The sequence below is a fragment of the Selaginella moellendorffii genome, unplaced genomic scaffold (genome assembly GCF_000143415.4).
Source record: "Selaginella moellendorffii unplaced genomic scaffold, v1.0 SELMOscaffold_150, whole genome shotgun sequence".
Taxonomy (NCBI): Eukaryota; Viridiplantae; Streptophyta; class Lycopodiopsida; order Selaginellales; family Selaginellaceae; genus Selaginella; species Selaginella moellendorffii.
The window spans coordinates 262,597-278,539 of NW_003314411.1; the positions used below are offsets into that span (position 1 = coordinate 262,597).

At 42.1% G+C, this 15,943-nt stretch overlaps 2 protein-coding genes and 1 long non-coding RNA gene across 3 annotated transcripts; 2 read left to right on the forward strand and 1 right to left on the reverse strand.

Moving 5' to 3' along the window:
- Nucleotides 1-5,209: 5,209 nt before the first annotated feature.
- On the reverse strand, nucleotides 5,210-6,868 carry LOC9652880 (clavaminate synthase-like protein At3g21360). The gene is made up of 4 exons (XM_002993185.2): nucleotides 6,835-6,868; nucleotides 6,383-6,747; nucleotides 5,999-6,225; nucleotides 5,210-5,918 (listed from the first exon to the last, which is right to left on the reverse strand). Exons 1-4 carry the CDS (start codon nucleotides 6,866-6,868, stop codon nucleotides 5,552-5,554), a joined length of 993 nt encoding a protein of 330 aa, XP_002993231.2. The 3' UTR covers nucleotides 5,210-5,551.
- Nucleotides 6,869-6,874: 6 nt separating this feature from the next.
- On the forward strand, nucleotides 6,875-8,374 carry LOC9652881 (protein HESO1). Its single transcript, XM_024666926.1, has 9 exons — nucleotides 6,875-7,035; nucleotides 7,140-7,301; nucleotides 7,366-7,544; nucleotides 7,594-7,689; nucleotides 7,745-7,790; nucleotides 7,949-8,073; nucleotides 8,129-8,230; nucleotides 8,281-8,300; nucleotides 8,356-8,374. The coding sequence occupies exons 2-9, from the start codon at nucleotides 7,229-7,231 to the stop codon at nucleotides 8,372-8,374; spliced, it is 660 nt and encodes a 219-aa protein (XP_024522694.1). The 5' UTR covers nucleotides 6,875-7,035; nucleotides 7,140-7,228.
- A 28-nt stretch (nucleotides 8,375-8,402) lies between these two features.
- LOC112343447 lies at nucleotides 8,403-8,787 on the forward strand. Its single transcript, XR_002991284.1, has 2 exons — nucleotides 8,403-8,577; nucleotides 8,636-8,787. It is a non-coding gene; the product is annotated as an uncharacterized LOC112343447 (long non-coding RNA).
- The last annotated feature ends 7,156 nt before the right edge of the window (nucleotides 8,788-15,943 follow it).

The following is a 15,943-nucleotide window of genomic DNA, read 5'->3' on the forward strand; positions in this document are numbered from 1 at the left end:
AGTTGTCAAGTTCTACAACTCGTTACTAGTGATTCCACACCTCCATCATTATTTGGGTCACCATACCTTAACTATATGCTTTCTAGCTTAGGCTATGCCATTCCCCATTTCTATTAAGATTCCTTTGGTAACAGGTTTTCATGAAGCCACTAACTTGACCTCAAAGCATCATACCTTGGCACACTTGGTGTCTCCACACCATCAACAAGTTTACATTTATGACACTTTCCATTTGTGTTTAAATCTTTGCCAATACCAAAGTAGTTATGTCTCATGCCAACTATCAGTTAGCATTATACTATGATGTTCACACACAACTCTGTGCTAAAGTTTCTTTCTTTTATGAACACTTTTCCCACAACTTTAGTATAACACCTTTTGCCAACAATAAGATGCCCATTGTTCTCATACTTAGATTTTATGATCTTCTCTATCCTTCGTGGGGTACAACACACCTCAGTCCAAAATCTTCTATCCCTTAGGACCATTCCTTCACTCCATTTGAGTCATTTAGCTTTTTGAACTTTGCCAATCCGATAACCCATAAGGTTGTACTTTTGAGGTGCCAGCTCACTAGAATACAACTTCCTATATTCATATCTTACTCATAAGGACCATCTTTGTAAGTGTTACTTCGACACTTGATTATTCTTTGTTCCAGGTGGCTACTTTTGCCCCTTAAGACTATCTATTTATATGATGAAAACACCAGCTCATCCTCTAAGTACACCCCTAACTCCTTGGGTTATTCCAGCATTTATAAAAGGTAACCCTGACTACCATTTCAAGGACTCATGTCCTCCTCCATATTTGACCTTCCACAATCATTAATTCTGGTCTCCAATTCATAAACACCAGTCTCAACTATATGAGGATAATGTTGTAACTCTTTTATTGTTTTGGAATCTTTATCTTTCTCATGATCCCAACTATAGTTGTTTACCACACCTATCTTAACCAGTTTACTAAGTCAAACACTCATCTAAATCATATCCTCAACTTTCTGAGGAAAACCTTATACTGTTCCCAAGATCCCAAAGTTGTTCCCTTACTGGCCCCTTTCTATCCACCACATTGTGCACAAGTTCACACATGAACTAGAGTGGAGAGCCATGTCCTCCCGACATGCTACTCCTCTAGGATACGTCTAATCCTAGGACCTTTCATTTCCAATACAAGTGGTGATATACTTAACCACCAATAAAAGTCAGACTAAGGACTAATACCAAACTGTAAGCGACTAAATTTTCCATGCTACTTTAGTCATTTAACCACACCTTTAACCACTTGAAGGAGTCTCACTCACACCCTCCATAAGTCCTATTTCGAACTAGGGGTCTTACTAGCCCCGAGAATGGCATCCATACCACTCTACCTTTGCACTTGGTCCAAATGCTTCATGTGTCTAATCCCATGATCGACACCCAAAAGTATCACCGACATACCAGCCCATTACACTAAGGCCATGCCCATTCACTTTTGTCACACTAGTGATCCAACACCACTTACATCACAATCCCGTCTCTCAAAGACTGGTCATCCATCCATGAGTGATCATCCCAGATCCACTCCTTAGAATCCTTGGCATGCTTGTAGATATAGGGAATAACCTTCCTTAATATCCCTTTTTTGGTCCCCACCAAATCCCTTTCGGTCCATAGTCGTGTTTGCCAACACTGCCACTAGATCATGGCCCATAGGCCTGACCACTAAGTCCCATTATCTTCTAAGATTTCCTCACCATGTGCCCGCATCCTTGGTCATTACACCAAAGGACTACTCTTCTTCCTTTCCACAGTCTGGGACTTTGGGACAACATTTCAGAACATTGTGGCCCTATGCAAGCCTCATGGGTACTCTCCCCACCTTTCACCTTTGGGTGCTCTAGACATGAGCTAGAGCGAGGTTCCGTCAAGCCATGCCAAGTATCCAAGTAGGTAGTGCCACTCATGCTTGAACTGGGAGCATTGACCATTTAATCTCCTGGAGGAGCTAGAGCTAACTCTTGAACACTTCACCAAACTATATGTTTGTTTGTCTATATCACTCTAACTTTGGACTCCTTAGTAAATATATTCTCACCCAGCACCTAGGTATAGCCTTCCTCAGTGGCCTTTCCTGGCCAAACTGACTCCATTGGGGTCCAACCCCCACACTCCCCCTACTATACTTTTTGAACCCCCCTTGGGGGGACGATCGCTTTGGGATTTCACCCAATAGCCCAATAGTCTGCCAACAGCCTATATTAGTATTTGGACTCAAACTCAAACTTAGACTCAGTCTTAGTCTTGGTTTCAGTTTCGGACTCGGACTCAGTCACGGTCTCAGTCTCGGTTCCATCTTGAACTCCATTTCAGACTCCATCTCGGGTCCATCTCGAACTCCATCTCAGACTCCATCTCAAACTCCATCTTAGACTCCATCTCGAACTCCATCTTGAACTCCATCTTGGGTCCATCTTGAGTCCACATCTCGGACTCCATCTCAGGTCCATCTCAAAGTCCATCTCAAATCCATCTCGAACTCCTCCATGTGTTATGTGTTGGTCCTTTTATATCCCTTTTTTAGAGACTCACCTATTGCTTGCTTCGTGCTTGTTCCTTGAGCTCTTCGTTGGGAGTTTCTCTCCCACTCTTGACTTTTCGAGTTGGAGCTTTTTAGTCCAAATGTGTTACTCTCATTTAGCTTTTGCTTCGGCCACTACCACGTGGCACTTTTTTGGCTCCACTTTTGGGGCTCTAGGATTTATGTCTCACACTACTCTCCTAGCTTAAAGGAAGAATAATTAAAAGGAACTTATAAGGTTAAAAATAAGTAATAAGGGGATAAAATTGAATTATAGGAATCGAAGGGTATAGCCAAATATGATTATGCAAGTTAGGAGTGGAGAATCAAGTAAATACTCGAAGGTGTTACTACTAGTAATTGTGGAGCCATAAAAAGTTTAAAGTGTGAAATTAACTATATTAGACATTATGGCAATTAGAAAGCTTGCGAAAGGAAAAACCTTAGCAAGCTAAGGGATAAGGTCCCTTCAAGGTTCCAAAAGACAATTTTACATAAGTTAATATTTAGATGTGAGACACAAATCTTTAAGTCCCAAAGTGGAGCCGAAAGGGCGCCATGTGGTGGTGGCTGAAGTGGAAGCTAAACGAGCGTAACATGTTTGGAATAAAAGTTTCGACTTGAAAGGTTAAAAGTGGGAGTGGAACTCCCAACGAAGGGCTCAAGGAACAAGCATGAAGCGAGCAATAAGTGAGTCTCTAGAAAAGAGACACAAGAGGACCAACATATGACACATGGAAGTGTCTAAGAAGGAGTCCAAAATGAAGTTCGAGATGGAGTCCAAGATAAAGTCTGAGATGGACCCGAGATAGAGTCCAAGGTGGACCTGAGATGGGGTTTGAGATGGAGTCCGAGATAGACTTGAGATGGAGTCCACGGTGGACCCGAGATAGAGTCTAAGATGGAGTTCGAGATGGAGTTCGAGATAGATCTGAGATGGAGTTTGAGATGAACCTGAGATGGAGCTGAGATGGAGTCCAAGATGGACCCAAGATGGAGTCCGAGATGGACCTGAGATGGAGTCCGAAATGGACCCGAGATGGAATCCAAAATGGACCCGAGATAGAGTCCAAGATGGACCCGAGATGGAGTCCGAGATGGACCCGAGATGGAATTTAAGATAGAGTCCGAGATGGACCCGAGATGGAGTCCAAAATGGACCCGAGATGGAGTCTAAGATGGAGTCCGAGATGGACCTAAGATGGACTCAAGATGGAGTCCGAGATGGAACCAAAACCGAGACCGAGACTGAGTCTGAGTTCGAGTTCAAATACTAGTACAAGCTGTTGGGTAAAAGCCCAAAGCGATCATCTCCCGAGGGGGGGCTGCAAAGGGTTCCAAAAGTACAATAGGGAGAGTGTGGGGGTTGTAGTGGAGCCAATTTAGCCAGGAAAGGCCAGTTTGGCCCAAGAAGGCCATACCCAATTGTTGGGTGATGGGATGACCATTGGGAAGTCTAAGGCTAGAGTGAATATAAACTGACAAGCAGGGTAGCTTGATGAAATGTTTAAGAGTTGGCTCTAGTTCCCCTGGGAGATCGAATAGTCGATGCTCCCAGTCCAAGTATGGGTGGCACTACCTACCCTAATACCTAGCGTGGCTCAACAAAACTTTACTCTAAGCCCATGGCTAGAGCACGCAAAGGCGGAAGGTGGGGAGAGTACCCACGAGGCTTGTGTAGGGCCACAGTGTTCCGAATTGTTGTCCCAAAGTCCTAGATTATGGAAAGGAAGAAGAACAGTCCTTTAGTGTAGTGACCAAGGATAAGGTCATGTGGTGAGGAAGTCCCAAAGGACCATGGGACTTAATGGTTGGGCCTATTGGCTTTGATCCAATGGCAGTGTTAGCAAACACAGTCATAAACAGAAAAGGACTTGATGGGGACCGAAAAAGGGATATTGGGGAAGGCTATTCTTTATGTCTGCAGGCATCCTAAAGATAGTACAGAGTGGATCTAAGATGATCACTCATAGATGGATGGCCTAGTCTTTGAAAGACGGGATTGTGATGCAGGTGGTGTTAGACCACCAATGTGACCAAGGTGAAGGGGCATGGCCTTAGCGTAATGGGCTAATATGTCGATGGTACTTTAGGGTGTTGGTCATGGGATTAAACACGTGGAGCACTTGGACCAAATGCAAAGGTTAAGTGGCATGAATGCCATTCTCGGGGATAGTAAGCCCCAAATCTGGAATAGGACTTATAGAGGTTGTGAATGAGATGGTTTTGTCCAACTTTTATTGGTGCTCAAATATATCACCACTTATGTTGGCATCAAAAGGTCCTATAAGTGGGAGTAGCATGTCGGGAGGACATAGCTCTCCACTACAGTTTATGTGTGAACTTGTAGGAAAGGTGGTGGATAAAAAAAGGCCAATAATAGAACAATTTTGGGATTTTGGGAATAGTATAAAGTTTTCCTCAAAAAGACAAAAGCTTTGAGCAAAAACAAATTTCAAAAACATCATGAAGATGTAAGTGTTATAGACTCTCACGGCTGAGTGGGAGTGTAAGTAACCAGCCTAGAGTCTAATCCAAGGTGGCAAGAGATTCATGTTGACGCTGAAATGAGCAGACACAAGACTTATATATATTTACATGGAGAAAATGACAAAGTGGTAGTTAGGGGAAACAGAGTATGTCATTTAACTAGAAAACTAACAAATTCGTGTTGCTGCTGGATCCGTCTCGAAAGTGGCCATTAGTGTCTGTCGAGTGGGGTCGTTGTATTGTGTTTTGATAAGCTTCTTCTGCTGTTTCTTGTGGCTCTTTTTTACTTTGTTTGCATTCGCTACTGGTGCGAAGTCCAACATAAACAGCCAAGTGTCCGAGGGCAACCCGAATCGTTTTGTCCTAGAGGCAGACTGCAAACAAAACGCTGAGAAGGCAACGCATAAGCCCACGTTGGAAGGTTTGACAGAGCCTCTTCTTGGAAATGGTGGCGTCGTGGTGGCATAAAAAGTTGGTTTTTGTTTTTCGCCCAGAGTTACAATCTGGACTTTTTGCAGCTTAGGAAGTCTGATACAAGCAGTCGACGAGGAGGCTTGGATGGATGCCTCGAATGGAGCACGGCGTGATTGTTCACAACCATGACATCTCCTGGCTTCCACTTGTGAGGTACTTGGTGGTCGTTCATAAATGCAAGCGAGGCTTTAAGAGCGTCTAGTGGAAGCGGTGTTCCATCGCCATATTCCAAATGCCGGAGGTTTGGAGTGGTGGGATTGGAAGTGCCAATGTTGTTGAACCACGTCTTTGAGTTTTCCTTGAGCTGCTTGATCGCTGGGCGGGGCCCGTGGTAGACTTTCACTCGTCCGTCGTCTAACCATTGTAGTTTCTTTGACAACTTGGAAGCTCTGCAGGGAAATCCGGGATAAGAAACTTTGGTGCTCGACGATCGAGAGCAAGAGAAGCAAAAAAAGAGATCGCTACTTACTTGAGCTCCGCCTGGGATCGATCGTCCGTGCCAAACTTCTCCTTCCACTCGTTCTCGGCGAGAAAGTTGTAGTAGACGAGGCCTTTCTCCTCGAGGTTCCGTACGAACTCGGGGTAGTCGCGGGCCATGGCGTCGTATACGGTACGGCCTTGTACGATCCCCGTCTCGCCTCCCTCCGGTGGAGCGATCTCGCAGAAGAACATCACCACGTCGGGATAATCCGGCAGCTGTGGAGAGAAACAACACAAAGATCGTGAGTTGCGTGGGCAATTCATGAAGAGAAGCGGGAATCTTCGCGATCGGGAGGAAATCGTGAAGAGAAATCGTGAGAAATCGCGAAGAAATCGTGAAAATCCGTGAGGAGGAGGGAGGGATACAACTCACATAGGCCATCTCGTTGTGGAATCCAATGCGAATTTCCAGCGGCAGCTCGTTGGCAGTGAAGACCGGGCGACGATATACGTCCTGGTCGCCGCGCCCGCCTCGTATCCCATGCTCTTGTATCCAAACGCCTCCATCACCGTCGCGAAATCCTCGGCATTCTTGGGAAGCCCCGGAAGAGAATCGCGCGCTGCTGTCGAGAAGGGATTCCAGACCGGGCTTGTTCTTCCGGATCGCCGCTGCCAGGGCTTCCAGCGCGGGATGATCGCTGCCGGGAACTAAAACCTGTGGAAATGAAGGATTGGAGTGATTTGCAGCAGGTGGATCAGTCACAAACTCCGCCACGGCCGCCAATAGATCCGCCCTATCTAAGCTCTTATCTTAGTCAATAACAATACTGACATGTCAGCCACAAGCAAATAGTTACACGTGTCTTTCCAGCTATCGGTAGCTACCTGTGGGGTTTATTGCGCTAATTCGCGGAAACATCGGCGCAAGATGAGGAACTCGCGAACGCGAGACAGCGCAGAAGGAAATTCGCTTCTCCCCAGCGATTGAAGAGGATCTTGGCGACCTGGAGCCCTCCCAAGAAGATCGCGACGCTCGAGCAGCTATTGTCGCCTCGTTCGGCAGCTTTGTCAAGCAGACTTTATCTGGTGAGTGTCTCTCATAAAAATGCGTGATTTTTCTCTCCAGCTGTTCTCTTCTCTTTCTTTTCGTTAGAAGATGATCTTTTTTCTTTTCTTTTTTCTCTCCCCAGGCTCGTCCGTCGTTGCACCTTTTGGATCATATGTAACCAACACATTCACTTGCGACAGCGATCTCGATCTATCGCTTTACTTGAATCGTATGAACCCTCTTTCCCGAGAAGAAAAACTCTACTTTTTGAAAAGGGTCACGACCAGTTTGCAAGCAATGCATGGTAAGCGTAAAGCTAATATTAAAGTCTTTCATTCATTCTTACTCGTTTTCTTATTGGCTGGCAGCACGGTATGATCAAATACAGCCCATTTACAAGGCTACTGTTCCTGTGGTGAAGTTCGTGGACCGTAAAACTGGAATACAGTGTGATCTCTCTGTAGACAACAAAGATGGTGCATCAAAATCGTTGGTACTAGCCGCTCTATCTTCAATCGACAAGCGCTTTCGCCCACTCTGTCTACTGGTACCAGAAGTGTTGAATGTCAGTCGTTTTCTGAGATGTTCCGTTCCAGCTGAAAAAATGGGCCAAATCTCACGAGATCAACGATGCTAGCGCTGGTACCTTGAGTTCGTATGTCATCACACTTTTGGCCATATTTCACCTTCAGGTCAGGTTGCCTAGGGAGTTGTTTTGGAGTGCTTTTTGACATGCGTACTTTGCAGACATGCTCCCCTCCAGTTCTCCCGCCATTGTCTATGATTATTGGAGGTTTTCGCCACTCTTTAACTTTTATATTATTGTTGAGTGCTCTTTAGCAAGGTTTTGTCCTCGTCACAGATCTCCGTCCTCGTTTTCTCTTCTCTCATATATTGTTGGTTTGATGAGATTCGTTAGTATTTTCTCATTACTCGGCTTGCTTTTTGCAGGACTGGACCTACGTGATGCTTCCTATTGCAGCGGGTTTATAAGTGCCCGCGCCAAAGCTTTTCAGGGCTTTGGTGCTCGCAACATGGACAGAATCTCCGAGCTCTTTAGGACCTTCTTTGTAAAGGTGTTGGACTCAGTTCTAATTTGTGTGTGTTCTCACTCAGTTTTCCAATGCGTAGATCACCGCTGTCAAGCCACTCTGGCAGGAAGGACTCTGTGCGAGTACTTACCATGCACAGTGGATCTCAAAGTGGCCAAGCTTTCACAATGGTTGCATTTGCGTAAGTTTCGCCTTCCGCAACTCCTGATGACGTTCGCTTATGTTTTTCAGGTGGAGGATTTTTATGATCCGTCACGGAATGCTGCCAAAGGCGTGACACCCAAGGACTTCGAGTGCATCTACCAGGGCCTGGAGAACTCGGTAGATGCGTTCCGAAGGCCACCACGGATATGGAATCGTTCAAGAAGATGATCGTCGGCGATGGATGTATGCCGAAGGTTACTCCACCACCACGGCCTGAGCCACGATTCCCAGACCCGCGCGACATTTGTCCCAGCCTCGCAGTGCCTCTCCTCCTCCAAGGCCGACCTCACAGGCCTGCATCGGGACCTCCAAACCGCCGGTTCTGTGAGTATTTGCTCTTCACTAGCTTCTAGTTGTTTGCTCACCATCCATGGATTTACAGAGAAACTGAGGAAACGCAATCAAATTAATTCGTCCGAGTGTCAAAGGCGAGCTTTAAAGTTAAGGTAAATTATTGTTTCCAGGGAACTGCTCGGAGCACAAAGTGCTCTGGAAGTTCTTCATTATAATTTATCTCTTCCATCTCATGTTTGATTGTTGGTCACTTGCAAAGAAAATAGCTTTCATTCATCTAGTATCACTGCATCAAAGAGATTCTATTACACCGCTCCAGCCATTCTTGCTGATAGTTCTTGGTCCATCATTTTGATGATAAACTGTTGCAGCTTAAACAGATCAAACTCGATATAGTAGTCACCCTTGACATCTCCAGTGAAGTGAGACATGGGAAACTTGATCACAAAGCCCTCGCTGGCCTTGCAAAACTCCGGCCCAAACATGATCTCCCTCATGTCACGGCTGCCTTCCTCCTTGGCGAGAAACGTGAATTGGCAGTCGCTCGTAACTTTGACACCGATCACCTTGTAACCAGACTGCTCCCACGTCTCCACCACCTCCCGCAATGTCCCGATCGTCTCGTTCCTGTACGCCACTTCGACCACAGCCCTCGCTCTCACCATGTCCAAGTTGGAGAAATAGCACTGATCCGGTTCCTTGTCACCCGTCACTGTTGGAAGGCGCGAAGCTCTGGCGGGCGTGATCACGTCTAAACACTCGTCCACGCCAGGAAGAGTGCAAATCTGCGAGAGGATGCGAGTGTTGAACCATTGCGAGACGGTCTCGTGAACGATGGAAGGGTCCCCGTGCATCCACACATCGCCTTTCTTGTATTGCAATCTCCAGTGGCACTCCAAGCCATGCATCCAAGCATCATAAATTGCCCATGGTACCTGTTGGGCAACGAGGAATGGCCCCTCCTTGTCTCCCTCTTCATATGTGGCAATGGCCTCCCTCAACCCCGCATCCAAGGACTCCATACACCAGAAAAAAAAAAGGAAACACTCGTCAGAGATTTAGGGTTTATCGATCAAACAATTTAAACAGGTATAGGGTCTTTTTGGTGCTTTTTGGTTTGTCAAATCCACCTACTCCACTCTAATTGAAGGAGGCCACTAAAGTAGGTTAATGGTTCTTCAAGGATGTGGTTTTCTAGTATTGGGCACCAACAAAAGTCTTATCAAATAACAATAAAAACTTTGCTAGTGAGTTTGTGGCCAACTTAAAGATAGAAAGGATCTAGCACCAAATTACTTTAGCTTACTGGCCCAAGGCAAATGGATTGGCTGAAAATTTTGCTAGAACACTCGCTAAAGCCATCAAGTCCCAAATATAGGGAAATAATGTTGAGAACTAGGACTCCTTATGCTTGCTAATGTAAAAATTGACAAGGTAGGAGAGCATTAGGATGAGTTCACAAGAAGCTCTCCTTGGATACCCCATGACTCTACTTGTAGAATTTAGTGGGGATACACAACTTTTGTTGGGAAATATTGACAAAAATCTAGACTAAAATAACTTGGCATATGAGAGTAAGTTGATCCAAGACAATGGTCAAAGGAACATATAAGCAGTTCAGTAAATCTAGGTTAAGAGGTATGCTCAAAGGCATTATAATCTAGATATAAAAGCAGCATCATTTAGTGTGGATGAGATGGTGTATGCTTAGGACAAGAACATAAGGTTGACTCATCTTGACACCTTGATTCTATAGGAGGCACCAATTCTACTTTAGTCACTTAACCATATTTTCAACTATATGGAAGAGTCTCACTCACAATCTCCATAAGTTCTATTATGGACTTGGGGACTTGCTAGCCCCAAGAATAACATCCATGCCATTTAACTTTTGCACTTGGTCTAAGTGCTCCACATGTTCGATCCCATGATCAACACCTTAAGGTACCACCAATATATCAGCCCATTATACTAATGCCACCTTTGTTACCATAGTGGTTCAACACCACTTGCATTACAGTTTCATCTCCTAAAGATTGGGTTATCTGTCCATGAGTGATCATCCTAAATCCACTCCTTAGCATCTTTAGGAAGCCCATAGATATGGGGAACAATTTTCCCCAATATCTTTTTTTCAGTCCTCACTAACTCCCTTTCCATCCATAAACGTGTTCGCCAACATTGCTACTGAGTCAGGGCTCAAAGGCTTAACCACTATGTTTTCTTGACTTTTGGGACTTCTTTGCCACATAACTACATCTTTGGTCACCACATAAGAGGATTGCTCCTTTTTCTTTCCATAATCTAGGACTTTGAGATGACATTTCAAAACACTATAGCTCTATGTGAGCCTCATAGGTATTCTTCCCACCTTTTGCATTTGGGTGCCCTAGCCATATGGCTAGAGTGAGGTTTCGATAAACCATGCCAGATATCCAAGTAGGTAGTGCCACCCACACTTGGATTGAGAGCATTGACCATTTGATTTCCTGGGGGAACTAGAGTTAACTCTTGAACACTTCACCAAGTTACTCCATTTGTCTGTTTATATTCACTCTAGCCTTGAACTCCTCAACAAATATATCATCACCCAACAAGTGGGTATAGCCTTCTTTGGTCACACTAGCCTTTTCTGGCCAAACTAGCTCTACTAAAGTTGTCCCCCTATTATACCTTTGGTGTTCACCAAACCTGTTAGGGTCTTGGAAACGAACACTTTGGGCTTTCACCCTCAGACTCGAACTCAAACTCGGATTCGGACTCAAACTCAGACTCAGACTCAAACTCGGACTCAGTCTTAGTCTCGGTCTTGGTCTCGGTCTCTTTCTTGGCCATGACCTTGGACTCTATTTTAGGTCCATCTCAAACTCCATTTCTAGTCCATCTCGAACTCTATCTCAAACTCCATTTTGGATCCATCTTGAACTCCATCTCAAACTCCATCTCGAGTCCATCTTAGGTCCATATCGGAATACATCTTAGGTCTATATTGGACTCCATATCGAGTCCATTTTGGACTCCTTCTCAGACTCCATTTCAAACTCCACCTCTAGTGCAACTCAGACTCCTTGTTAGACTCCATCTTGACGCTTCTACGTGTCATGTATTGGTCCTTTTATGTCCCTTTTCTAGAGACTCACTTATGTAAACAACCAAAGGGAACGACTCGAAAGACAATCCATAAGGGTTTAAATATAGAGGGAAAGGGCCTATGAATAAGAGTGCACCCCTTTTTCCAATTGGTTAAAAGTCTTGGGATATTTGGGGTTAAGTGTTTTTGGGTGTGAATAGTACTGGGCTGGGTGACCTCTCAGGAAGTTTAAACTCAAGAGCTTACAACTTACTATTTGTGTTGTGCTATCTCCTCGAGCATTTTATTGGGAGTTTTACTCCCACTCTTGACTATCTAAGTTGAGGCTTTTAGCCCAAATATGTTATGCTTGTTTGGCTTCTACTTTAGCCACTACTATGTGGCCCCCTTTCAACTCCACTTTGAGGCTTAGGGATTTATGTTTCACAAAATGTTCTTGAGTTTGAATAGTACTAGGTTGTATGACCTACTCAGAGAAGTCTCAAGTCCATCTTTGTTAGTTAGCTAAGAAAATCACATCATATATTAAAATTAACATTTGGCAGATTCAATTTGCCTTTGACTAGGTTTGACCCAAAGGTTAGGGTGTTAAGAGAGTGGGGCTTTTGGAAGAGTTGTGGCTCTTAACTTTTATTTATGAAGGTGTGAATTTGCAAAAAAGCATGATAGATTGTAAAGAATTAAAAGGAACAAGTTTAAAGGCAATCTATAAAGGTTTAAATATACAAGGAAAAGGTTTATAAACAAGAGTGCACACATTTTTCCAATTGATTAATAATTTGGAATACTTAAGTTAAGTGTTTTAGGTTTGAATAATACTAGGTTGGGTGACCTCCCGAGAAGTCCAAACTTTGGATTTTAAACTTAGGAATTTATAAAGAGTAAAAAATGATAGATATGCTAGGAGATAAAGAACTAAAAGTGATCAATGTGTCAAGAGAAGGAAATATTGTTTGGAAATCCAAACTCAGAAGCTTACAAAAAATAAATTTTGATCTATGTGCCAAAAAAAAGAAATATTGCAAATAAGGAAAGAACATTAGAAATATGAGAAGATGGGTTAGATTGAGAAATAAAAAAATGTTGGGAAAGAGTAGAAGGTAAAGAAAAAGGATTAGGTAGATAAAAAAAAAGGATCAAATGGTAGATTAAAAGATTAATACTTACCCTAACTCATTTCTAAAATTATCTTTATAATAATCAAATTCCTCATCACAATCTAGAATCCATTAAGCTGTTTTCCCATAAATTTAATCTTTGAACATTCTCCAAGAATTAAATTATATCATCTATAACTCACCAATCAAGAACATTGAGAAAAATAAGTTATATAATCACATTCTATAGAAGTTGGAGATAGCAACACACTAAAGATGGGTACAATATTAATATGATCACACCCCATAACACCATAGGACCAAAAGCTTAATTTAATGAAGTAGTATCAATAGCCTCAAATGATATATTCCTTGATTGATGTCGGTGTGGTATGGTAAAAGAAGATAATACAATGAAGATCAGAAGAATAAACAGATCTAAGCACAGTGATAGCTAGAATTTCAAATTTTGCAAAAAGTTAATACATATCTAGATGTAGAAGAAATAAAAATAAAAAACATGATCCTAAACACTAGAGCAAAGAAAACTTTACCCTTTAAGGATAAGTTTAACTCAGAGACAAATTTAAGTGCCCCTCATCTCCACCAATGTGAGTGCTCAGGATATAGAAATAAGTATATTAATTGGGTTTAGACCCTTGCTTATAAACAAAAATGGATAGACCAAAGTTTGTTTTAAATTGATGATCCATATATTATAATATTATAATTAATGTATTACCTAGCTAAGATTGTAAGTTTGTAAATACATGTATGTATATATATGTATTACCTTACCTAAGTAATACATTAATTATAATACTAAAGCATATGGACTGTCTATTGGGATTGAATCTAGTCCATCCATCCTAGTGCATTTGCTGTTATGAATGCTGCCAATGAAGGGATATATATTGGCTATGTAGTCATGCAATATGCCACCACTTATGCATATGGATCCTATAGAATCATAATCATCCTATTTCTATGATTGGAATCTTTGTAAATGCATCTATGTTTGAATGATATACTCCTTTTTTATAAAAGATATCGAAGGAGTATTGGTGTAACTTCATAGCCCATTATGCTAGCTGCCTAGTGATTTCATGGTCTTTTAGCAACCACTTCAGTGCCAAATGATTTGTCTCAATTGTAAAATAATGTCTATAGAGGTAATAGCAAAATTGCTTGTAGATTGGCTAAACTATTGCAAAGCATTCCCCTTTAGTGGGAGCATAGTTCTCATAATGAAAGTTCAACTTCTTGCTTGCATAGTGTAAAATATGCTTTATTAGAGCCTCTTAGATTAAAAATTCCTCAAATAGCCAATTTGAAAGAATCACAACAATAACTCTCAATTGCCAATCTGTCTAGACTACAAATAGCAATGTTGAGTTAGACCAAGCACTAAAGCTATCATAAGCCTCAACTTTAGATCTTCAAAGGCAATATCACACTCTGTCTAAATGTAAAGTTGTCCCTTTTTCAAGAGAGTTACTAATGGTTTTGCCACTATAGCAAAGTAAGGTATCCATCTTTTGTAGTATTTGACAATTTGGATGAAACTCTTTAGTGTTGTCAAGTTGAAAGGCCTTTGAATATTTGAAATAGCCTTCGTTTTCTTGAGATTCAACATAATCCTCTTGCTAGTGACCTAGTACCCTAGGTTACTCCACCTCACTAGTGAAGAATAAACACTTCTTCACCTTGGATCTTAGCTTGTTGGCCCCAAGCACTTGCAACATAAGATCCACATACTGTATGTGCTCTATAGTATTTGGATTTTATTGAAGTATGGCTATACATGTTCACTATGAGGACTTAGAACTTAATTCAACTGAAAAGTTGCCAATACAATAAACCAAAAAGCATCCAAAAGAACTAAAAGAGACCCCTTTGTATGACAAATGCGGTCTTTTCTTGATTGTCCAGTGTGAGACCAACTTTCTAGTAGGCTGAGCCAAGATCAATAATGGAGAAGACTTGTGACTACCCCACTCAATCTAGCATTGTGTCAATTTGAGGTATAGGATGTGCATCTTTTGTCATGACATTGTTTAATGGCTTGCAATTTATATACATCCAGAAACTTCCATCCTACTTAGGTGCAAGCACTATAGGAAACATCATGGACACAACATAGAGTCCAAACTATTGTTGATCGCTTTAGTCTCCACCTCAAAGTATTGATATGTCTATTTCTTTATCAAAGTACCATCTATAATCTCAATCTAATACTTAACCAAGGAAGTAACATTCAACTCCCATCCTATCTATTGGAATATTAACTTATGCCAAGAAATCATTTCCTATGCACTTTCCATCAAACTGGCATTTCTTAGAGCTAGATCCTTGAATTTCACATTCATTGGGAATCTTAACATCTCATCCTTTTCAATGGTCGGCTTGGCATCTTTTTCAAAGATTTCTTGCTTCTTTTTAGCCATCTATGTTATAGTATAAGTTTGGTGCTTTTCTTTTTCAATATCCACTTTGTGCAGGTAGCAAATTATCTCTAACATTGATGTTTACTTTGCATATGCCCTTGGGCTTTTAACATCCTCATTATTAGAACTTTCTAGTTGACTCAATAGTGAAGACTGCAATCTTCATCCCAATGATCATTATGTCCACTCCTTCAACCAAATTTCAAAGGACCCTTACGATTCCATCCACTTCCACTTAGAAGAACCTTTTGTTGTGGAATTGTGAAGTTACTTCATCCTTAACCTCCTTTGCCAAATACTGGCTGAAATATAGGCCTTTTTCCTTTGTGAGGCTCTTTAGACCTATGGAAGAAGGCAAAATCATCACATGATGGCTCCTCTTGATTCATTATAAATCTCTAATTTTAGAATTTCTCATTATCAAAGAATCCAACACTACAACCACCCTTTACAGTTGTTTGAGGCTTTTTTAGCATCTCTTAGAAACCTAAAGAGGTCCTTGGCATTTCCCTAAGACTTTTTGGCAACTTAGTTACTGTACCCTGTGTGGCTGTAGCTATTGACATTATTATAGGTACACTAGAATCTGGATAGATTCCTCTTATAGCCTCTTCTTTGGCCTGTTCTTCCTCATTAATATCTACCTAGATGCATTATTTAAATTTCCTTCAAGAATTGTGTTTTGGCCCTTTAGAAGTTGAGCTCCCTCTCCACTATGCAATAGGATACTCCTTGAGAATCTTAGAGATCCTCTTGCTATT